We start from the raw sequence: 18,443 nt of genomic DNA, 5'->3' as shown, positions 1-18,443 counted from the left end.
ACGCAGTGCTATTTTTTCTGGGATTTTCGTGGAGCCTCATACATGTAGGGTGTTCCTTACGTGTTGCAGAAGCAGTGACAGACTTGTTTGTCCTGCAACACTATTTTACCTTTTTAAATTCAATAGCTTCAACATTCTGTTTAGATTTTTCTTCTTTTTTACTTAAAATTTTTTTAAGGGTTGGAGCTATTTTTGCTGACGCAGAGCTCTAAATTGAAGATACGGGGTAGAGTGCATTGTAGTCCGTGTACCAAAATAGTTTATGTCACGGTGGTGCTAATTTATATATTTTTTTTTATTCTTCTGCACTTCTCTCTCCAGTTTTCTAAAGTGGGCGGGGCTTAGCAGGAAGCGCCTCTGAATGCTTGAAACATTTACTAATTTACACCAAAACCTTTGCGTGTACTACCGTTACTTCATAAACTTGGTGCCTCTTTGCTCACCTCACTGCTGCTAAAGACTGGCATAAGACCGTATTCAATAAGCTCCCTCTAGTGGCTGCCATGATTTTACCTTTTAAAGGTGTATTCCCTGCTAAACTTTTCATGGCCAAGATGGGAAAACCCAGCCGATCTGTTCCACCTACTTATTAGAAAGTGCCGAATAATTAGCGCAGCAATGTTTCCTTAACTCTCATTGAAGTACATGGGAGCTACAGAAATGGCGCCGCGCACTGTGTTCCGCTGTTTCCATAGCTCTCATTTACTTCAATGAGAGCTAAGGAAACATTGCTGCGCTAAGCACCCGACTCTTTCCAACAGGTTGGCGGAACAGAGCGGACGGATTTTCCCATCTCGGCCATGAAAAGCTTAGAAGGGAATCCCCCTTTAACCCCTTAGTGACCAGCCCATTGCCTTTTTGCGTCCTGCCCAAGTGGGCTTTATTCTCTGAGAACGTAAAAACATGTGTCCTGCAGAGAATAAAGCCCCGTGGGCACTGGACGTGACAGCTCCATGCTGTCGGTGCCCGCAGGTAGCCGACAGCATGGAGCTGTCATCCCGGGCTGCGTAGACCCCCCCCCCCCGACATTGCGATCGGCGCTATCCAATGGATAGCGCCGATCGCAATAAAGTGATAAAAAGTTTTTAAAAAGTTAAAGATTCAGCTGCCCTGATGAATCGGATTCAACAGGACAGCTGAAATTACTCACCCGCCTTCTCCGGGGTCATCTGCGGTGACGGAGTCCTCCCGGACCCGCCGCCGCTCTTCTGCGCATGCGCGCAGACGGATGATGTCATGCGCAGAAGCCCGGGAGCCCCCGGCAAATTCAAAATCTCCTAGTTCCCGGCTCCTGAAGGTAACTGGGAACCAGGAGATGTTACCGGGGACCGCAGATTTCCCCGGTGTTCCGGGACCCGAAGTCCCCGTCTGCACATGCGCGCCCGATGATTGACATCGGGCGCGTGCACAGAGGGGCTCGAGCCCCGGGAAATTCAAAATCCCTCTACTCCTGGCTGCCATGTGTAGCCAGGAGCAGAGAGATTTCACCAGGGACATGATCACTGTTATCCAATGGATAACAGTGATCATGTAAAGTAAAAAAAAAAAAAAGTATAAAAAAGTTTAAAAAAAAAAAAAAAAAAGTTCAAAAAGCTTCCGTCTCATCTCCCCCTCACGGATCATATCCGTGAGGGAGGATGAAAGTACGTACATAAGGCCCCCGGATTTATCTGCGGACCTTACCCCAGCTTCTGTGCACACGCCCGTCGCCAAAATGGCGGACGCATGCGCAAAAGCTGTGGATTGCCAGGGTAATTTAAATTCTCCCTGCTCCTGGCTACAAAACTTAGCCAAGAGCCTGGAGCTTTCCCCGGGGGCCGTGGTGAGCGGTTCCTGGTCACGTGTTGGCCGTTATACAATGGATAATGGCGGTCACGCAAAAGTTTTTAAAAAAAATGAAGTTTCATCTCCCCTCACCGATGCGATCAGTGAGGAGATGAAACTTTTTACCGGAGGCCTCCGTATTTGAACCCCGACGCGATCCTCCTTTGTGAACCTTGCTGGATTCTGCACATGCGACCGCCGGCAAAATGCCGGACACATGCGCAGGAGTTGGGGAGCCCAGGAAACCTAAAATCTCCTTGCTCTCAGCGACCACTGGTCGCCAAGAGCCTGGAGCAGTGACGGGTGGCCTCGTTGAGCAGTCCCCAGTCATGTAATAAAAAAGTAGCGATCTAACATAGGTCGGTCTCACATGACCGGATAGGAATTATGGATTCTGCATGCGTCTGATCCGCGGTAATACGCTGATCATTCGCATTGGATTACACAATTCCGCTCACATTAGTGGGTCGGAATTGCGTAATCCACTCGCAGAAAAGCAAACGCAGCAGGTTCTATTTCACTCTGGATATCCGCAACGTAGAGCCCATTGTGCTCCATGGTCATGAATATACCCGCTGCCCATACGCTACTACATTGTATACGGGCTGCGGGTATCTGTGTCATCGCTAAGCGACGGTGCGGGAAATGCAAACAAAAAATAAAATTTGTACTGCGAATGACCGCCTGTGTGAGTAGGCAGTTATGCGCAGTACATTACGCGGCCGTACGCAGGGTCACAGCTGGGATTCGCTGCGGGCCTCCACAAGCGGATTCCACCTACGGCTGCGTGAGCCCGGCATTATTCAGACCGCTACCTGTAATACGTATTTTACAAGAAGCCTCGGGAACGCTCGCCTTCCTGCAGTTCCAGGAGCAGCTTGTTGAGCGCCTTCTGTGCGAGACCATTGCATCTCCGCAAGCTTACGAGGACTCATGGAACGCCACTTTTTACACCCCATCCCCGCTACTGAGGTCACGAAATACCCCCCAAAAAGCATGAGAGGAGGGGGGGATACCCGGTTTTCTTGCCCCATGTGCCCATTCCAACCAGCCTCCGTAATTACCTCTGTCTTCGGAAATACCACACAGTTCACATTATTACTTTTATCTAAGATTTGGGGAATGCCGAAAAGGGCGCTGAGTGTGTGGGGGAGGGGGGATATTTTTAGGGAGTCAATTTTTATTCCGTACAAATGAACAATGGGGCCTGGGATTTATTCAGTTGTGCCCTGAAATCCAACGGATGTTCCCTGCATTATAGGCCTTGCCATGGGCCCTATAAGTAGATTAGGGCCACAATGGGTATGTTTCTGAACACGGGACAAACGGGGGTATCCATTTTGGGGTGAATGTCTTCATTCCTATGTACCCTGTGCAAAAAAAACAGTTTTTAAATTGAAAAAATTGCCAAAAAAATTGAAAATCGTAGTTTTTTCCTTCTGCTTTGCTTAGATTCATTCAAATACTGTGGGGTCAAAATACGCAGTATAACCCTAGATGAATTTGTTAAGGGGTCTAGTTTTCAAAATGGGGTCATTTGTGCGGGTTCCCTATCGTTTTGGCTGCCTAATGGCTCTATAAGTGGGCGATCGGACCTGGAATTTATTCAGTTGTACAGATACTCCCCGACTTGCGAACAGGTTCCGTTCCGGGAGCCCGTTCGCAAGTCCGTTTTGTTCGCAAGTCGAACAAGTAGTAGTATGGAGCGGGATCGCGGGTGGATCCCGCTCCATACAACGTCGGGTGCAGGCTGTTCTTACAGCGGGCACCCCGCGGCAGCAGTTCCGACGAGCCGTGGCGCTTGTCGGAACTGTTAACCCTTTAATACCGCTCTGACAGCGGTATTTAAAGTGTTAACAGTTCTGACGAGCGGCGCGGCTCGTCGGAACTGCTGCCGCCGGGTGCCCGCTGTAAGAAACAGCCTGCACCCGAAGTTCAGGGGGCCCGTACAGCGTCCCACGATGAGATCGCGGGACGCTGTGTGGTTGCTAGGCAGCCGGGGACCTCCTGAAAGGCCCCAGGGCTGTCTATGCAGAGTGCCCATCAAGCGCACGGCTTGCTAGGCGCTCTGCATAGACAGCCCTAGGGCCTTTCAGAAAGCCCCCGGCTGCCCAGCAACCGCGATGTGACCGGACAGGCTTCTATCAGGCTTGATAGAAGCCTGCCCGGTCCCTGCACAGTATGATGTAATGCCATAGCATTACATCATACTGTGCAAAACAGATAGTTCGTATCTAGCGAAATTCGCAAGTCGAATGTTCGCAAGTCGGGGACTATCTGTACCCTGAAATCCAACGGGTGTTCCTTTCATTATAGGCCTAGCCGTGTGTCCTTTAAGTAGATTAGGGCCACAAGGGGTATGGTTCTGAACACGGGACAAACAGGGGTATCCATTGTGGGGTTAAAGTCTTCATTCATTTGTGTGCTGTACGAAAAAAAATGTTCTTAAATTGACACAATTGCCCAAAAAATGAAAATCGTAATTTTTTCCTACTGCTTTGCTTAGATCTATTCAAAAATTGTACGGTTAAAATACACAGTACATCCCTAGATGAATGCGTTAAGGGGTCTAGTTTTTAAAATAAGGTCATTTGTGGGGGTCCTCTATTGTTTTGAGCGCTCAAGAACTCTACATGTGTGCTATGGGGCATAAGAGGCCTTCAAGCAAAATCTATGTTCTGAAAGCCACTGATTACTCCTTTCATTTTGGGCCCCGTTGTGCATCCAGACAGAGGATTAGGGCCACAATGGGTATGTCTCTGAGCACAAAACAAACAGGGGTATCCATTTTGGGGTGCAAGTTTTCGTTCATGTGTGTGCTGTACAAAAAAAGCTGTTTTTAAAATGACAGAATTGCCAAAAAAACGAAAATCACAATTTTTTGCTTTGCTTGAATTTATTCAAAAAGTGTGGGGTCAAAATGGACAGTAAACCCCTAGATAAATTTGTTAAGGGGTCTAGTTTTCAAAATTAAAAAAACAAATGGAATGTGCGCCACAAGGTCCTGTTGTTCCTTTCTGAAGTCACCGATCTCAAATCCCCTCAACTTAGGGAGAGCTGCAGGGTGAAAAGGGGTTCCCAGTAGAGAGCCCCCAAAAACAAGAAAACAATACACAGTTAAAAAAACTCTGCGCTGCCAGAGATGGTGAAAATAAAAAGATTCTATGTCTCTATTTTTTCATGTAAAAGATGGTAAACCGACACTTACTTTCTAGGAGGGGGGTATGTAATGCAGAATCCCCCTCCTTGTAGTGAAGACTCCAAATGATTAAACCAATCTTCATACGACCAATATATGAGAAAGATTCTTTCACCGGTTTATTAATCCTTCTTAAAACCTCACTGCCGTGAGTGTAAAACACACACGTGCAGAACAGACAAACACAAATGCCGTACGTGTGCCACACACACGTGTAGAGCGGACAACGCGTTTCAGTACCTCCACGGTACCTTTCTCAAGTCCAATAAACAATAAAAGCAACAAACACCGATATAAATACCTTTAGGAAAGGAGATGTCTTCACTCCGGTCGGTCCCTGGGTAGCGCCATATTGGTGGGCGGAGTTAATGACCTCATACATGGGTGGAGTTACTGACGTGGTTGAGGGGATCCTCCTTTGCTTTCACTCGCTTTTGTCCTATGTTCCACTTAGTAGATTCTGTCCCATGCATCCTCTGTAACGAGGTAAGGGAGTGAAAGCAAAAGAGGACTTCTTGCACTCCTAAGGAGAGGCTTCGGGTGTCGGAAACTTTATCTTTAGCTGACATAAACCCGTTCCATGTATTTGTGTGTCTCAAGCTCAGCCTCCCACTGACGTAGGTCTTAGTGTCTAGAACCCCGCCCCGTGCATTCCCTGTAACGTAGCGGGGAGTGAAAGCAAAGGACTGACATAATCCTGTTCCATTCATCTTTGTGCCACAAGTCCCGCCTCTCACTGACGTAGGTTTTATGTCTAAAACCCCGCCCCGTGCATTCCCTGTAACGGAGCGGGGAGTGAAAGCAAAGGAGGATCCCCTCAACCACGTCAGTAACTCCACCCATGTATGAGGTCATTAACTCCGCCCACCAATATGGCGCTACCCAGGGACCGACCGGAGTGAAGACATCTCCTTTCCTAAAGGTATTTATATCGGTGTTTGTTGCTTTTATTGTTTATTGGACTTGAGAAAGGTACCGTGGAGGTACTGAAACGCGTTGTCCGCTCTACACGTGTGTGTGGCACACGTACGGCATTTGTGTTTGTCTGTTCTGCACGTGTGTGTTTTACACTCACGGCAGTGAGGTTTTAAGAAGGATTAATAAACCGGTGAAAGAATCTTTCTCATATATTGGTCGTATGAAGATTGGTTTAATCATTTGGAGTCTTCACTACAAGGAGGGGGATTCTGCATTACATACCCCCCTCCTAGAAAGTAAGTGTCGGTTTACCATCTTTTACATGAAAAAATAGAGACATAGAATCTTTTTATTTTCACCATCTCTGGCAGCGCAGAGTTTTTTTAACTGTGTATTGTTTTCTAGTTTTCAAAATTGGGTCATTTGTGGGGGTTTTAACCCCTTAATGACATGGCCTATTTTGGCGTTGAGGACCAAGCGATTTTTTGGTATTTTTCCATCTCCATTTTTCAAAAGACATAACTTTTTTATTTTTCCGTGGACGTGGCCGTGTAAGGGCTTGTTTTTTGCGTGGCGATCTGTAGTTTTTATCGGTGCCACTTTTGGGTATATAGACAATATCGTAAATTTTTTATTTTTTTTTTTTAATGATAACAGGGAGAGAAAACGCATCAATTCTGCCATAGATTTTTTTTTTTTTTTTTACAGCGTTAATCATGCAGCGTAAATGACACACTAAAATTTTTCTGCGGGTCGGTACGGTAACAACGATACCAAAATTGTTATATTTTTTTTTAGGTTTTTACACTTTTTTGCAATAAAACCCCCTTTTTTTGGAAATCTTTTTTTTTTCTCTATAGCTGCATTCAAAGTCCTGTAACTTTTTTATTTTTCTATGTACGGAGCTCTTTAAGGGCTTATTTTTTGCGAGACGAGCTGTAGTTTTTATTGGTACCATTTTGGGAAATGTACGGCTTTTTTGATCACTTTTATTGCATTTTTTGTGAGGCAAAATGCTAAAAATTAGCATTTTGCCTCTGTTTTTTAGCGTTTTTTTTTACGCTTTTTGTCGTACAAAATAAAAAGCGTGTTCAACTTTTTGTACACGTTGTTACGGACGCGTCAATACCCAATATGTGGGGTTTTCGTTTTTTTTCCCTTTTTTTATGCTAATATTAGAAAAAGCATAAAAAAGGGGTTTTTTACATTTTTTTTTTTTACATTTTTCTTTTTTTTACACTTTTCTTTTCTTTTTTTTTATACTATTTGAGTCCCTCTGAGGGACTTACATCACTGTGCCTATGATCGCTGTCATAAGGCATGGCAGAGCTACTGCTCTGCCATGCCTTATCGCTTGTACAGCGATTATAGGCACAGGCAATACAGGACGCCAGTGTCTGGCGTCCTGTTGCCATGGTGACAGGCCGGGCTCTCGCGATAACATCGCGAGTTCCGGCCGGAGACACACAGGGATCGCGATCCCTCTGTGAACTCTTTCCCTGCCGCGATCTACTTAGATCGCGGCAGGGAAGGGGTTACCAGCGGCGGGCGCATCTCCGATGTCCCCCCGCTGTTGGAGCGGGACGCCGGCTGTGACTGACAGCTGGCTCCCGCTGCGGGATACCGCGGGATCACATGTGATCCCGTGCTATCTCCAGGACGTACCAGGTACGTCATGTTGCGGGAAGTACCAGGCTGCCATGACGTACCAGGTACGTCCAGGAGCGGGAAGGAGTTAAATGGTTTTGGGCGCTCAAGAACTCTACATGTGTGCTATGGGGGCTAAAACGCCTTCAAGCAAAATTTCTGTTCTGAAAGACACTGACTGCTCCTTTCATTTTGGGCCCCGTTGTGCATTCAGATATAAGATTAGGGCCACATTGGGTATATTTTTAAACACAGCACAAACAGGGGGATCCATTTTGGGGTGTAAATCCTCATTTTCATGTAAACTATAGAAAAAAAATATGTCTTTAAAATGACATATTTGCAAAAATATAAAATTTTACTTTTTCTCCTCTAAATTGAATTAATTCCTGAAAAAAACTGTGGGGTCAAAATACTCATGACACCAGTCAGTGAATACATTAAGGGGTGTAGTTTTTAAAATAGGGTCATTTGTGGGTGTATCTATTATTCTGACACCTATGAGCCTTCGCTATCTTGGCTTGGTGCAGGAAAATAAAGTGTTCCTCAAAATGCTGAAAAGTAATGTTAAATTTGTATGTCCCCTAAATGGTTAAAAAAACATAAAAGTTTTTCAAATGTGCATTCAGAATAAAGTAAATAGATGGAAATATATATCTTAGCAAAAGTTTGTACAGTGTGTTTGCACATATTTGATATATTACAATTGAAAATGTGAAAAAAACGATAATCTTTTCAAAATTTTCCCAATATTGGCACTTTTAATAAATATACCCAAATTATATCGGACTATTTTCACCACCTAAATGAAGTACAACATGTGGCGAAAAAACAATGTCAGAATCACTTGGGTATGCAAAATCTTTACGGAGCTATTCTATGTTAAAGTACACATGTCAGATTTCTCAAAATTTGACCTGGTCATTAAGACACAAACAGGCTTGGTCAGTAAGGGGTTAAGTTTATAGTAACGCAGGGTACTTGGACTTTCTTATCAGATAAATCCAGATTGCTGTTACTCTGTGCTGATGGGAGGTCAGAATTTGGTACAAGCAGCATGAATTGATGACCCCTTCCTGTCAGCTGGTCAAAACATCTCAGTACCACTGTCTAATCTGCAGCAACTGCAAGAGAGCATCCTGTCCGTAGGGGCCGATATTCTTGCAGAAAGAGTTCAACACCTAGTGGGATCTATGCCATGATGAATCACTGCCATCCAGAAGATGGTCCAACTTGCTACTAGATGGGTGTCTCTAATAAAATGACCCTTTATAGAGCTCTTCTTCTTGAATAAGCCAATAGAGTTCATCTCGCTATTACCAATAATGCATCGGGGTATGGGATTTGACAACCTTTTTGTACATATCTGTAAATATTTGCCTCTTGTGAAAAAGACTGTTTGTATTTTAGGGTTGTGGCTCTTTAAATAGTCCCGCCCTTAAGTAAATGGAACAAAACATTGTAATTTCCACATAATTATTTTCTGCTGCGTTCATTCATATTATTTCTGCTAACCCCTGCTTGAAGCCCCATTCCTTTGCGGTGCTGTCCCACATGCCCGTTGGGTTTTAGGTTTTTTGATGCTGATTTCAAAGCCAAAATCAGATGTGAATCGTAAAAAGACAGAAAATATATATTTTTGGACAGATTCGGTTTCTCCTGCTCTTTTTTTTTTTTTTTTTTTTTTTTCAAATCCACTCCAAAGAAGTTTTTTAATGCAGTTTTTGAAGTGTGACAGCACCCAAAGGAGCAAGACGTCTTTACTGAAACTATAGCCGGCACCACCTCACACCTGTCTGGAGTTCCCTCGGTAATCCATGCCGTGTTCTTGTTGCAGGGTGTCTTACCTGAGCTCTAAAAAATTCAGCAGGCATGCGATCGCAAGAATGATCTCCCGCGCCCCTTATTTACTGAACTTTTCTGTGGAGAGGCTGGACAACCGCCTGGGCTTCTTCCAGACACAGCTGGGGCTCAGTGGCGAGAAGGTAAGAATGTGACGGCTTCAGACACTCGGAGGGTTTGCTTTTCCTGTGTTTAATCAGTCATACACTGTGGAGTACAGCGCCACCTACAGCAATCCTCACTTACTAATCTATTCAAGTAAGGAAGTTCTGCATCGCATTGTGTCCTGATGTCATGATTCATCCTAAGCACACGATAAATCTGTATCTCGCACACCATAACATTAAAAAGGGTCATTCTAGTTTTTAACAAAATGAGTCGTTGTACAATGAAAAGTTTTCCAATATACTTTCTGTATCCATTTCATGTGTTTAAGAACTTTGCTTGCTGTCATTTAAAAGTACTTTCATTGCTTACTTCCACGCAAAAAAAACCGCATCTTCTTGCATAATTGACACACGTACTGTCTTTATATGCTTATGACTGTGGACAGCCAAGTAAGTAAAGTGGCGATTAGAATGCAGGCGGTTATCATCCCGTGTGCACGCGGTTGCTGATAGGGCGCTGAGCGAGAAATCGCCCACATGATGCAATCGATTTGGTCTTTAGCAAAACTATAAACCGAGCGACTATCAGACCGTGTAAAAAGGAGCCCTCCTGTTTACTGTGAATGGAGGCAGGTGGGCCAGAATGATCTTGGGCCGCTCCAACTCCATTCACTTGAATGCTATTTGCTCCCGTGTGAGCAGTCCATGGGATGGCTACCTGGCACTTATACAGAACTTAAAGGGGTTTTCTGGGCACAAAATAGAAATTCTGAAAATGCTGGAATCTAGGAGGTACGGCTAAGTAGTGGCAACTTGTAGCTTTTATCCCGTACAGATACTGATTTGCAGCTGCGTTTAAAGACATCACTTCCGCAGTAAACACAGCAGCAGACTGTTATCTACAACTTCCATAGAGCTGGTTTACTGATCAGCGCTGTGGCTCCGCCCACAGCTCACAGGTCCTACAACTTCCATAGAGCTGGTTTACTGGCCAGCGCTGTAGCTCCGCCCACAGCTCACAGGTCCTACAACTTCCACAAAGCTGGTTTACTGGCCAGTGCTGTAGCTCCACCCACAGCGATCAAAGCATCACAAGTTCATGTTCCCTCTCAGGACTAAAAAAAAAAAGTAAAAATAAGTTTTAAAATTAAAAAAAAGAAAAGATAATAAAAGTTAAAAAAAATAACTTTTGCCATATTTATAATAAAAGAATCTAAGTAATAAAACAAAAGTACATATTTGGTATTGCTGCATCTGTAAAAGTCTGATCTATCAAAATAATCTATTATTTACCCCCACGGTGAGCATCGTCAGAAAAAAAAAAATAAAGAACTCCACAATTGTGCTTTTTTTTGGTCACCCGGTCTCCAAGAAAAATGTAATAAAAAGCAATCAAAAAGTCGTATGTACTATAGAATGGCATTAATGGAAACTACAGAGCGTCCCACATAAAAAGACGCCCTTGCACAGCTACGTCCACGAAAAAATAAAAAAGTTATTGTGGTCAGAAGATAGCAGCAGAAAATAATTTTAAAAAGTTAAAAATCCTTTAAAATAAATAAAAGTAGTGCAGCCAAAAAAAAACTACCGTATATATTCGAGTATAAGCCGACTTTTTCAGCACATTTTTTATGCTGAAAAAGCCTCCTCGGCTTATTCTTGATTGAGGAACTAGCCAAAAAAACCAAACTCAATACTCCCCTCCCAGCCGGTGTGTGTGTCCCCCGCGCGATGGTCTCCCTGGTGGTGCGGCAAGCTGCTCTCTAATCTTCCCCGCTGTCATCTCTCTCTGCAAATGGGGCTTTGAATTCCCCCAGCTTCAGCAAGTAAGCGCTGTGACTGGATCGAGCGCCAGCCAATCACAGCCGGAGCTCGATTAACCAATCACAGCCATTCAGTGATGTAATTCACTGAATGGCTGTGAATGACAAAATCTTGCTGAAAAGCGTCTGCACCTCATCATCCAGAGACAGGGGGGTCTATTAGATGCAGAGACCCCTCTCTGCTGACTTAATGATCTGGCAGTGCGCTGGTAGAGTGCGCTGCCCGATCTTCGGGAGATCGCTGCAGCCATGCATACTGTGGGTGCACGGACCTCCCTTTCTCTGCCTGTGTCCTCATACCATGACCAAGACTGTTTTCATTCACTACATGTAAACCATTAAGTTTCTTATTAAATTACAGCTAGCAGAGATTTTGAAAAATGTGAGGATGTAATACAGGAAATGTGACAAAACTGCGGAACTTTACATTTTATTATAACCTCTTATTTCCTGAAACAGTAACACTCCTATAATGTTTACCTCCTGCTTGTAGTTAACGTTAAATGAAATGATTTAGAAATACCATATATACTCGAGTATAAGCCTAGTTTTTCAGCACATTTTTTTATGCTGAAAAAGCCCTCCTCGGCTTATACTCGAGTGAGGTAAAAAAAAAAACAACAAAAACCTGCAATACTCACCTCCCAGCCTGCGTCTGTGTCCCCAGTGTGATTGTCTCCCACAGCTGGCGCTCAATCATTCACAGCCATTCAGTGGATGACATCACTGAATGGCTGTGATTGGTTTATCGAGCACCGGCTGTGATTGGCTGGCACTCGATCCAATCACAGCGCTTACTTACACAGCACTGACTGTGGGGGGAATTCAAAGCCGAGCAGGGAGATGACAGCGGGGAGAATTCTCAAGCAGCTTGCCGTACCGCCAGGGAGACCACTGCGCCGGGGACACAGACGCCTGCTGGGAGGTGAGTATTGCACTTTTTCTTTACCTACAATATACTCGAGTCTAGCTCGGCTTATACTCAAGTTAATAAGTTTTAACAGTTTTTTGTGGTAAAACTTATTGACTCGGCTTATAGTCGGGTCGGCTAATACTCGAGTATATACGGTACTCATATTTTGGATCCTCGCCACTGAAAAACTTGTATTTTTGCAAAAAAAAACAACAACACAATTGCTAGGTCGATTATAAAATAAAAAATGATGACTGCCGTACTGTGTAGAGAAGTAAAAAATAAAATCCTCAAGGCCAAAATTGGACCAATCCTCAAGGAATAAAATAAAGCCCTACTTCCAGAGCAATGGCCGTACACTCAGAAAAGTACAATCTAGAGTTTTCTCTCCATTATGCCTGCAGCCGTTTCCACTTGTTTCTCGGGTCATGCAGTGTAGAGATTGTGGGGCTTATTTACTGTTGAAAGTTTCACAGTCTACCGGAGCAAATTGTATCGGCAAACAGTCATACCTGCTATGTGCCACATTTGCTGTTTGTTTTAGACACTTTTTTTTAGCTGTGTCCAAGAAATGGGCGTTCCTTTTGTTTTTTTTGTTTTTTTAAATAATGCATGGGCTAAATTCCACCAAAATTTTGGCATAAGCAAAGCCAACTTGGCCTAGACAGTCTTAACATCTGACAGATGTATCATTCAGCGGAGCTGTGATAAATCTGGCACTTCTTAAGGCAGTCTAGGCCAAGCTTGCACTGTCTAACTTTTAGGGTCTGTTCACATCTAGTGAAATTGGTGTGGATTTAGATGCAATTTTTCAGCAGACGTCACCCCTTCAATTAATGGGGGGGAAATCGGCTGCGGATCGACAACAAACACCGCAGTGGAAAATATGCTGCAGATTTTAGTGTGGATAAGTACTAAAATCCATTCTGTGTAAATGTACCTTTAGACATTATTAGTCAATAAGCCCTATTGTAGAGTTGGGCTCAATGTCCACAGGCGGATCTGATTTGTGGAATCCGCGCAGAAGATCCGTAAATCAAGCTCGCCATAGGGAAGCATGGTCGCCCGCAGCTGAATTAAAGCATGTGGATTTGTATTGCGGACGTTTTGGTTCGGAAAACAAATCGCAGCATGCTCCATTTCAGTGCGGTTCCTGCATGGACGGCTTCCATTGAAGTCGATGGAAGCCGTCCGTTCCACGGCCCGCCCGCAATTGAATTGTGGCTGGGCTGCGGATATCGCTGGAAAGCAGGAGTTTAAAAACAAAACCTCCACTGTGCAAGTGCGGCGACCAGGGCTTCCCCACACATCCGCAGTGAAGAAAATAGAAGACCCGGACGGGCACGCAGAAGACCTGGATGGGTAAGCAGTGTCCTCGGCCGCGGGCAGGATCCAATCTGCCCGTGGACATGAGGCCTTACTCCCTGCAAACTGCTGTCGATGGGTCTTTTTTAGATGTGCCTCCACCCAGTAATTTGAGTGCAGAATGTTGTATTCATTTGACAGTTTGTATATTAATGTGTCAATCGGCTGAGCTTCCCTGGATGTTCACATGAGACCTAATTAGAATATAAACGAGTATGTAATGAGATCGTCGGCAGCGGATAGCCTGGAGGTACCAACTGATTTATTTTTCCCTGCACTGCACAGATGAAGAAGTTACCCATAAAATGAGTGAAACAAGAACCAAACCCGTCACATTACAGCGGTGCTGCGGCTTTAGGACTCTGTGGCTATTATTACTCAGAATGTGTATGAGGTGACATTGCTGTTTTACCTTCCCTGCAGACTCGAGAATTGGTGACGCGTCTTCCAAGGATGATAACTGGCAGTCTGGAACCTGTAAAAGAGAATCTAAAGGTTGTGGCGGCATCTTTCAGTTCTCTTTTCACTTCTACATAAGCTATTCAGTTTCTGGGTTTTTGTGTGTGGGGTGGGGGTGGGGGGTTAGGGGGTGGCCGGCACATTGGTTTAAATGTCCCATGTGTCAAGCAGCCAAAAAAAAAAAAGAAGGTTACAAGTTGCTGCAATGGGTACATTGTATCACCCTGGTTAGTACAGCAGCATAAAGTCTCTTTTTTTTCCCCTAACCTTTTCATGTAATGTTTTACTCATCTGGTCTCAGTATATTAATTGTTATAAAAAAAAAAGTTTTAAAATAAAGCCCCAATGCCCGCCGCATGGAACCGGAAAGAAGCGGCACCTCACATTAAACGGCACATGACCGCCCGCTGCATCTTCTGGGTTTCAGGCAGCAGGGCTGCAGCACTAGATGGGGAAACGCCAGGATAAGTAAGCATTCAAATACTTCTATTTGTTTTTATTTTGCCACTGAAAATTGAGTTTCGAGTGGCTGCCACTTGGTGTCTCTCTTCCAGCATCTTTGCAATCCACTGTCTGTTGTTAGGCATTTGGCTTCCCAAGTCACAGGGATGTGGGGACACTGCTAGTTACTACAGGCAACTGATGGCCATGTGGGCACAAAGGCTTTATGGAGTAGACTCTGAGGCCTATTCTGCTCTACAAGTGATCACAAGTTCAGATTCCATATGGCACTTTTTTGGGGTGGCATTTAAATTAAAAATTTTGCACAGTTTGTCTTCTGCAGCTTCTACATATCACTGTATATAGACACTGCAGTCTAAGGGTCCTTTTACATGGAATGATCATCACTGGATCGTGTGAAACTGAACAATAATCGTTCAGTGTAACTGCTGACAGAGACTAACAATAATTCGCTTGCTTATCGTTCATCATTCAGTTTATGCAGGCATAAAACTCAAATGACACTAGGCCCGTGTTAACATTCATTTATGAACGACTGCCTGTTTACAGTGAATGGAGGTGGGGGCAGGAAGAGACCTCCAGCTACTCTGTCTCTATTCATTGAATGACTGTTGCTTCTATTTGATAGCCTAGGAGCAATAATCATTAGGATGACTGTCGAGCGTTTAAGCTCCGGACAGTCATCCTGTGTAAAAGGATCCTAAGTCTCAATAGGAGACCCGTCAGTGAGGGTGGACCGAAGGCTTGGTTTCCCTCTGCTCTCTCCTCTCCTGCACCTCCTTGTCTTTGTTGTGATCATAAACTAGCTGATATAAAGTGCTGGAGAAGAAAAATAAGGACTGAAAACTAAGCCATCAGTCCAGCCTCACTGACCGATCTACTGTTGAGACTTGGGGTGGCTTTACATGGGACGACTCTCGGGTACATAGGTGCCCAACAATAGTGCCAAAACTTTTCGCTCCTGTGCTTTCACACAGGGCTGATTAGTCGTGCAGTGAATGGAGGCTGAGAAAGCTAGAGATCTCTTCCGGTCTCCCGTCTCCATTCACAGTGAACAGGCTGTAGCTAATAGATGAACGACTGCCTGTTTACACTCAACAAGAACTTGCTCATTAGTTGCTTCGTTTCTGTGAGCTGAAATGAAAGAACTAGTAGCCATTCGTCACTCTGTACCTTGTCGGGTGCCATGTAAATCGTAAATGGTTGTCCCGTGTAAAGCCATCCTGAGACTGTGGTGTCTATGTATAATAAGGATGTAGGAGCTGCAGAAGACAAACGGTACAACATTTTAACCAAACCATATTGCAAAAGTGATTTTAAGCCCAAACACATACAAGTGAGAAAAAGCACCCCCCTCCCCCTGCAGGTGTCCATAGCCTTTAATCTATCCATAGGTGGCACCATTGCGGTACTTTATGCAGAGTTTCGACAATAGCTGGATGGCCTACAGAAATGATACCCTCTCTGATCAGCCATGAATGTACTTCCTTGCCTTTTTGCCTTAATTATATTTCTGTGTATAACTCCCAGATTCTCTCCATTACAGATTTATCTTATTTCCGTTCATTCTATAGGTATTTGAACTAGAATTTGGATTTCGTAGAAATGAAATACAACAAATTGCGCTAAAGGTTCCTAAGATGTTAGCTGGCAGCAAGAAGAAACTTACAGAAGTCTTCGATTATGTGCACAATACAATGGGGATTCCCCACAACCTCATCACTAATTTCCCACAGGTAATCCTCTACTCGCGTCACATGACTGTATAAGTTGGTGAATTGCTTAAAGGGGTTATTCCATAATCAACTTTAACTGCTGAGTCCACTGATGCCAAGAACAGGGGTCTTGTGTCCCCTCTTATCACTGCAGGCAAACTGTACCCCCATAGCGAGGAGAAGACTGAATGGAGTTCTGGTCGCACATGCATGGCTCCACGCCATTGAAATGGTGCTAAGAGAAATAGCCAAAATGAAATAGACACTCCAATCTCCTCCTCACTGCAGGTGGGTGCCTGAGCCCACAGTGACAATAAGAGTGGGATACGGGACCCTCTGGATATGTGGAGGTCTTATGAATAGATAATAAAAGTAGATTTTGGGATATTCCCTTTAAATACACAGCTGTTTCTCTCTGTAGATGGGGAATCTTTAATTGTTACCCAAACAGTACTTGTCTTATGTGATAAACATGAGCTGATGTGCAAGGGATGATGGTGAAGTATAAAGAAAATGCAAAAGACACAGATGCTTCTATGTGCCGCCTTAACGCTATAGGATGTACAGTTACGTCCTGCAGCGTCAGGGTATGTATGAAGGGAGACCGCAGGGTGATCTTCCCCAATACAATGCAGGCGCTGGCTGTTTCTTACAGCTGACACCCGCCGGCAACAGCTCCAATAAGTCGCACGGCTCATCGGAGCTGTTAACTCTTTAAATGTCTCCATCAATTCTGACAGCGGCATTTAAACCCCCGGACGATTTTCAAGGGGTCCTGTACGGCCGCCCGCGATGAGATCGCAGGGAGCTGTGCGGGTGTCATGGCAGCCAAGGACCTTCTGAAAGGCCCCAGGGCTGTCATGGCAGAATGCCTATCAAGCCATCCCCGTGGGGTAGCTTGATGGAATGCCTGTCCGATATGGCATTACATCATACTGCAGGAGTGAGCAAAGCATCACAAATTGTTGTCCCCTCTGGGGACTAAGTAAAAAGACACCTTTGCCTGCACATTTGACTATGTCTTGATTGGGAACAGTATTCTTGTCCAATTTCTAATCAATAAAGTGAAGGGTTGTATGTCCAAAAAATGGAGGAAATGTATCCAACTACACTCCCGTATAAAAATAAAAAATCAAGCACCTACCGCGTTTCCCCAAAAATAGGTATCCCAATAGTAAGACATATCGGGTTTTCAGGGGAGGCTTGAAATATAAGGCCTCCCCTGAAAATAGGAGCTATTTCGGGTTTTCTTCCTCCCTCCCCACCCCCCCAAAAAAAAATCGATACTCACCTGCTCCGCGGCGTCCCAATGGTCTTCTGCGGCGCAGCATCCTCCTCCATCTTACAGATGCCTTCTGCTGGCGACAGGGCTTTGAATCCCCCGCCTTCAGCAGAAGCGAGCGCTGTGATTGGCTAATCGAGCGCTGACAGCCAATCATAGCCGGCGCTCGATGAGCCATTCAGAGCTGTGATTACTATAAAAGGCCCAGCGAGAATATATATATTATATATAATTTTTTTGTGTGTGTTTTTCAGGTTTTTAATACCAGCCTTTTGAAACTGAAGGAAAGACATGAATTTCTTACACTTCTGGGAAGAGCCATCTACGACCCAACACAACCCAACTATGTCTCCTTAGATAAGCTGGTGTCTAAGACTGATCAAAGCTTCTGTGAAGACGTTGCCAAGACATCCATGCAGGACTTCGAACAATTCCTAAAGAACATGTGATGAAACAACAGAACTGACAATATTATAGAATTCTCTAGCTTTTACGTGTATTTTGATTATTTATTAACTGCTGGTCTACAAATAAATGACCAAGCAATAATTTCCTTAATATTACGTTGGGGGCATACATAGATTTGATAAGGAAGGGGTGGGGGGGTTCTTTGTGACCATATTTACAAAGCAAATGCATATCTTCCCGAAAGAATACACAGATATATAGAGAGCCGTGTCACATACATGTGTCCATACATGTATGTAGGAGGTGGGCACAGCAGGGCATGACCGTTCCAGACCACAGCTTGGCTTCTACAAGCTCTTCTCTCCATCTCCACTGCTTGCTGTAATGTCTTATATCTCGTTTAATGCTCACCTTACAGCAGATCTCAGACAACATACATTTTAACCCCTTAGTGACGGAGCTTTTTTGCTTTTTTTCCA

At 44.3% G+C, this 18,443-nt stretch overlaps 2 protein-coding genes across 2 annotated transcripts in view; one reads left to right on the top strand and one right to left on the bottom strand.

Annotated features, from left to right (window-relative positions):
* PTDSS1 (phosphatidylserine synthase 1) overlaps positions 1 to 9,573 on the bottom strand; it is an 80,770-nt gene extending 71,197 nt beyond the window's left edge. Inside the window, exon 1 of the mRNA XM_066578365.1 lies at positions 9,436 to 9,573. Within this exon, the coding sequence (XP_066434462.1) occupies positions 9,436 to 9,462 (27 nt within the window). The 5' untranslated portion in view covers positions 9,463 to 9,573. The remainder of the gene's footprint in view (positions 1 to 9,435) is intronic.
* The window catches only part of MTERF3 (mitochondrial transcription termination factor 3), a 37,518-nt gene extending 19,415 nt beyond the window's left edge, over positions 1 to 18,103 (top strand). The window contains exons 5-8 of the mRNA XM_066578366.1: positions 9,426 to 9,573; positions 14,062 to 14,133; positions 16,134 to 16,295; positions 17,811 to 18,103. Of these exons, the coding sequence (XP_066434463.1) occupies positions 9,426 to 9,573; positions 14,062 to 14,133; positions 16,134 to 16,295; positions 17,811 to 18,005 (577 nt within the window). The 3' untranslated portion in view covers positions 18,006 to 18,103. The remainder of the gene's footprint in view (positions 1 to 9,425; positions 9,574 to 14,061; positions 14,134 to 16,133; positions 16,296 to 17,810) is intronic.
* Positions 18,104 to 18,443: the final 340 nt, after the last annotated feature.

This window comes from Eleutherodactylus coqui, chromosome 9 (genome assembly GCF_035609145.1).
Source record: "Eleutherodactylus coqui strain aEleCoq1 chromosome 9, aEleCoq1.hap1, whole genome shotgun sequence".
Classification (NCBI taxonomy): domain Eukaryota; kingdom Metazoa; phylum Chordata; class Amphibia; order Anura; family Eleutherodactylidae; genus Eleutherodactylus; species Eleutherodactylus coqui.
The sequence above is the reverse complement of the archived record's forward strand: the minus strand, read 5'-3'. Positions and strand labels throughout refer to the sequence as shown.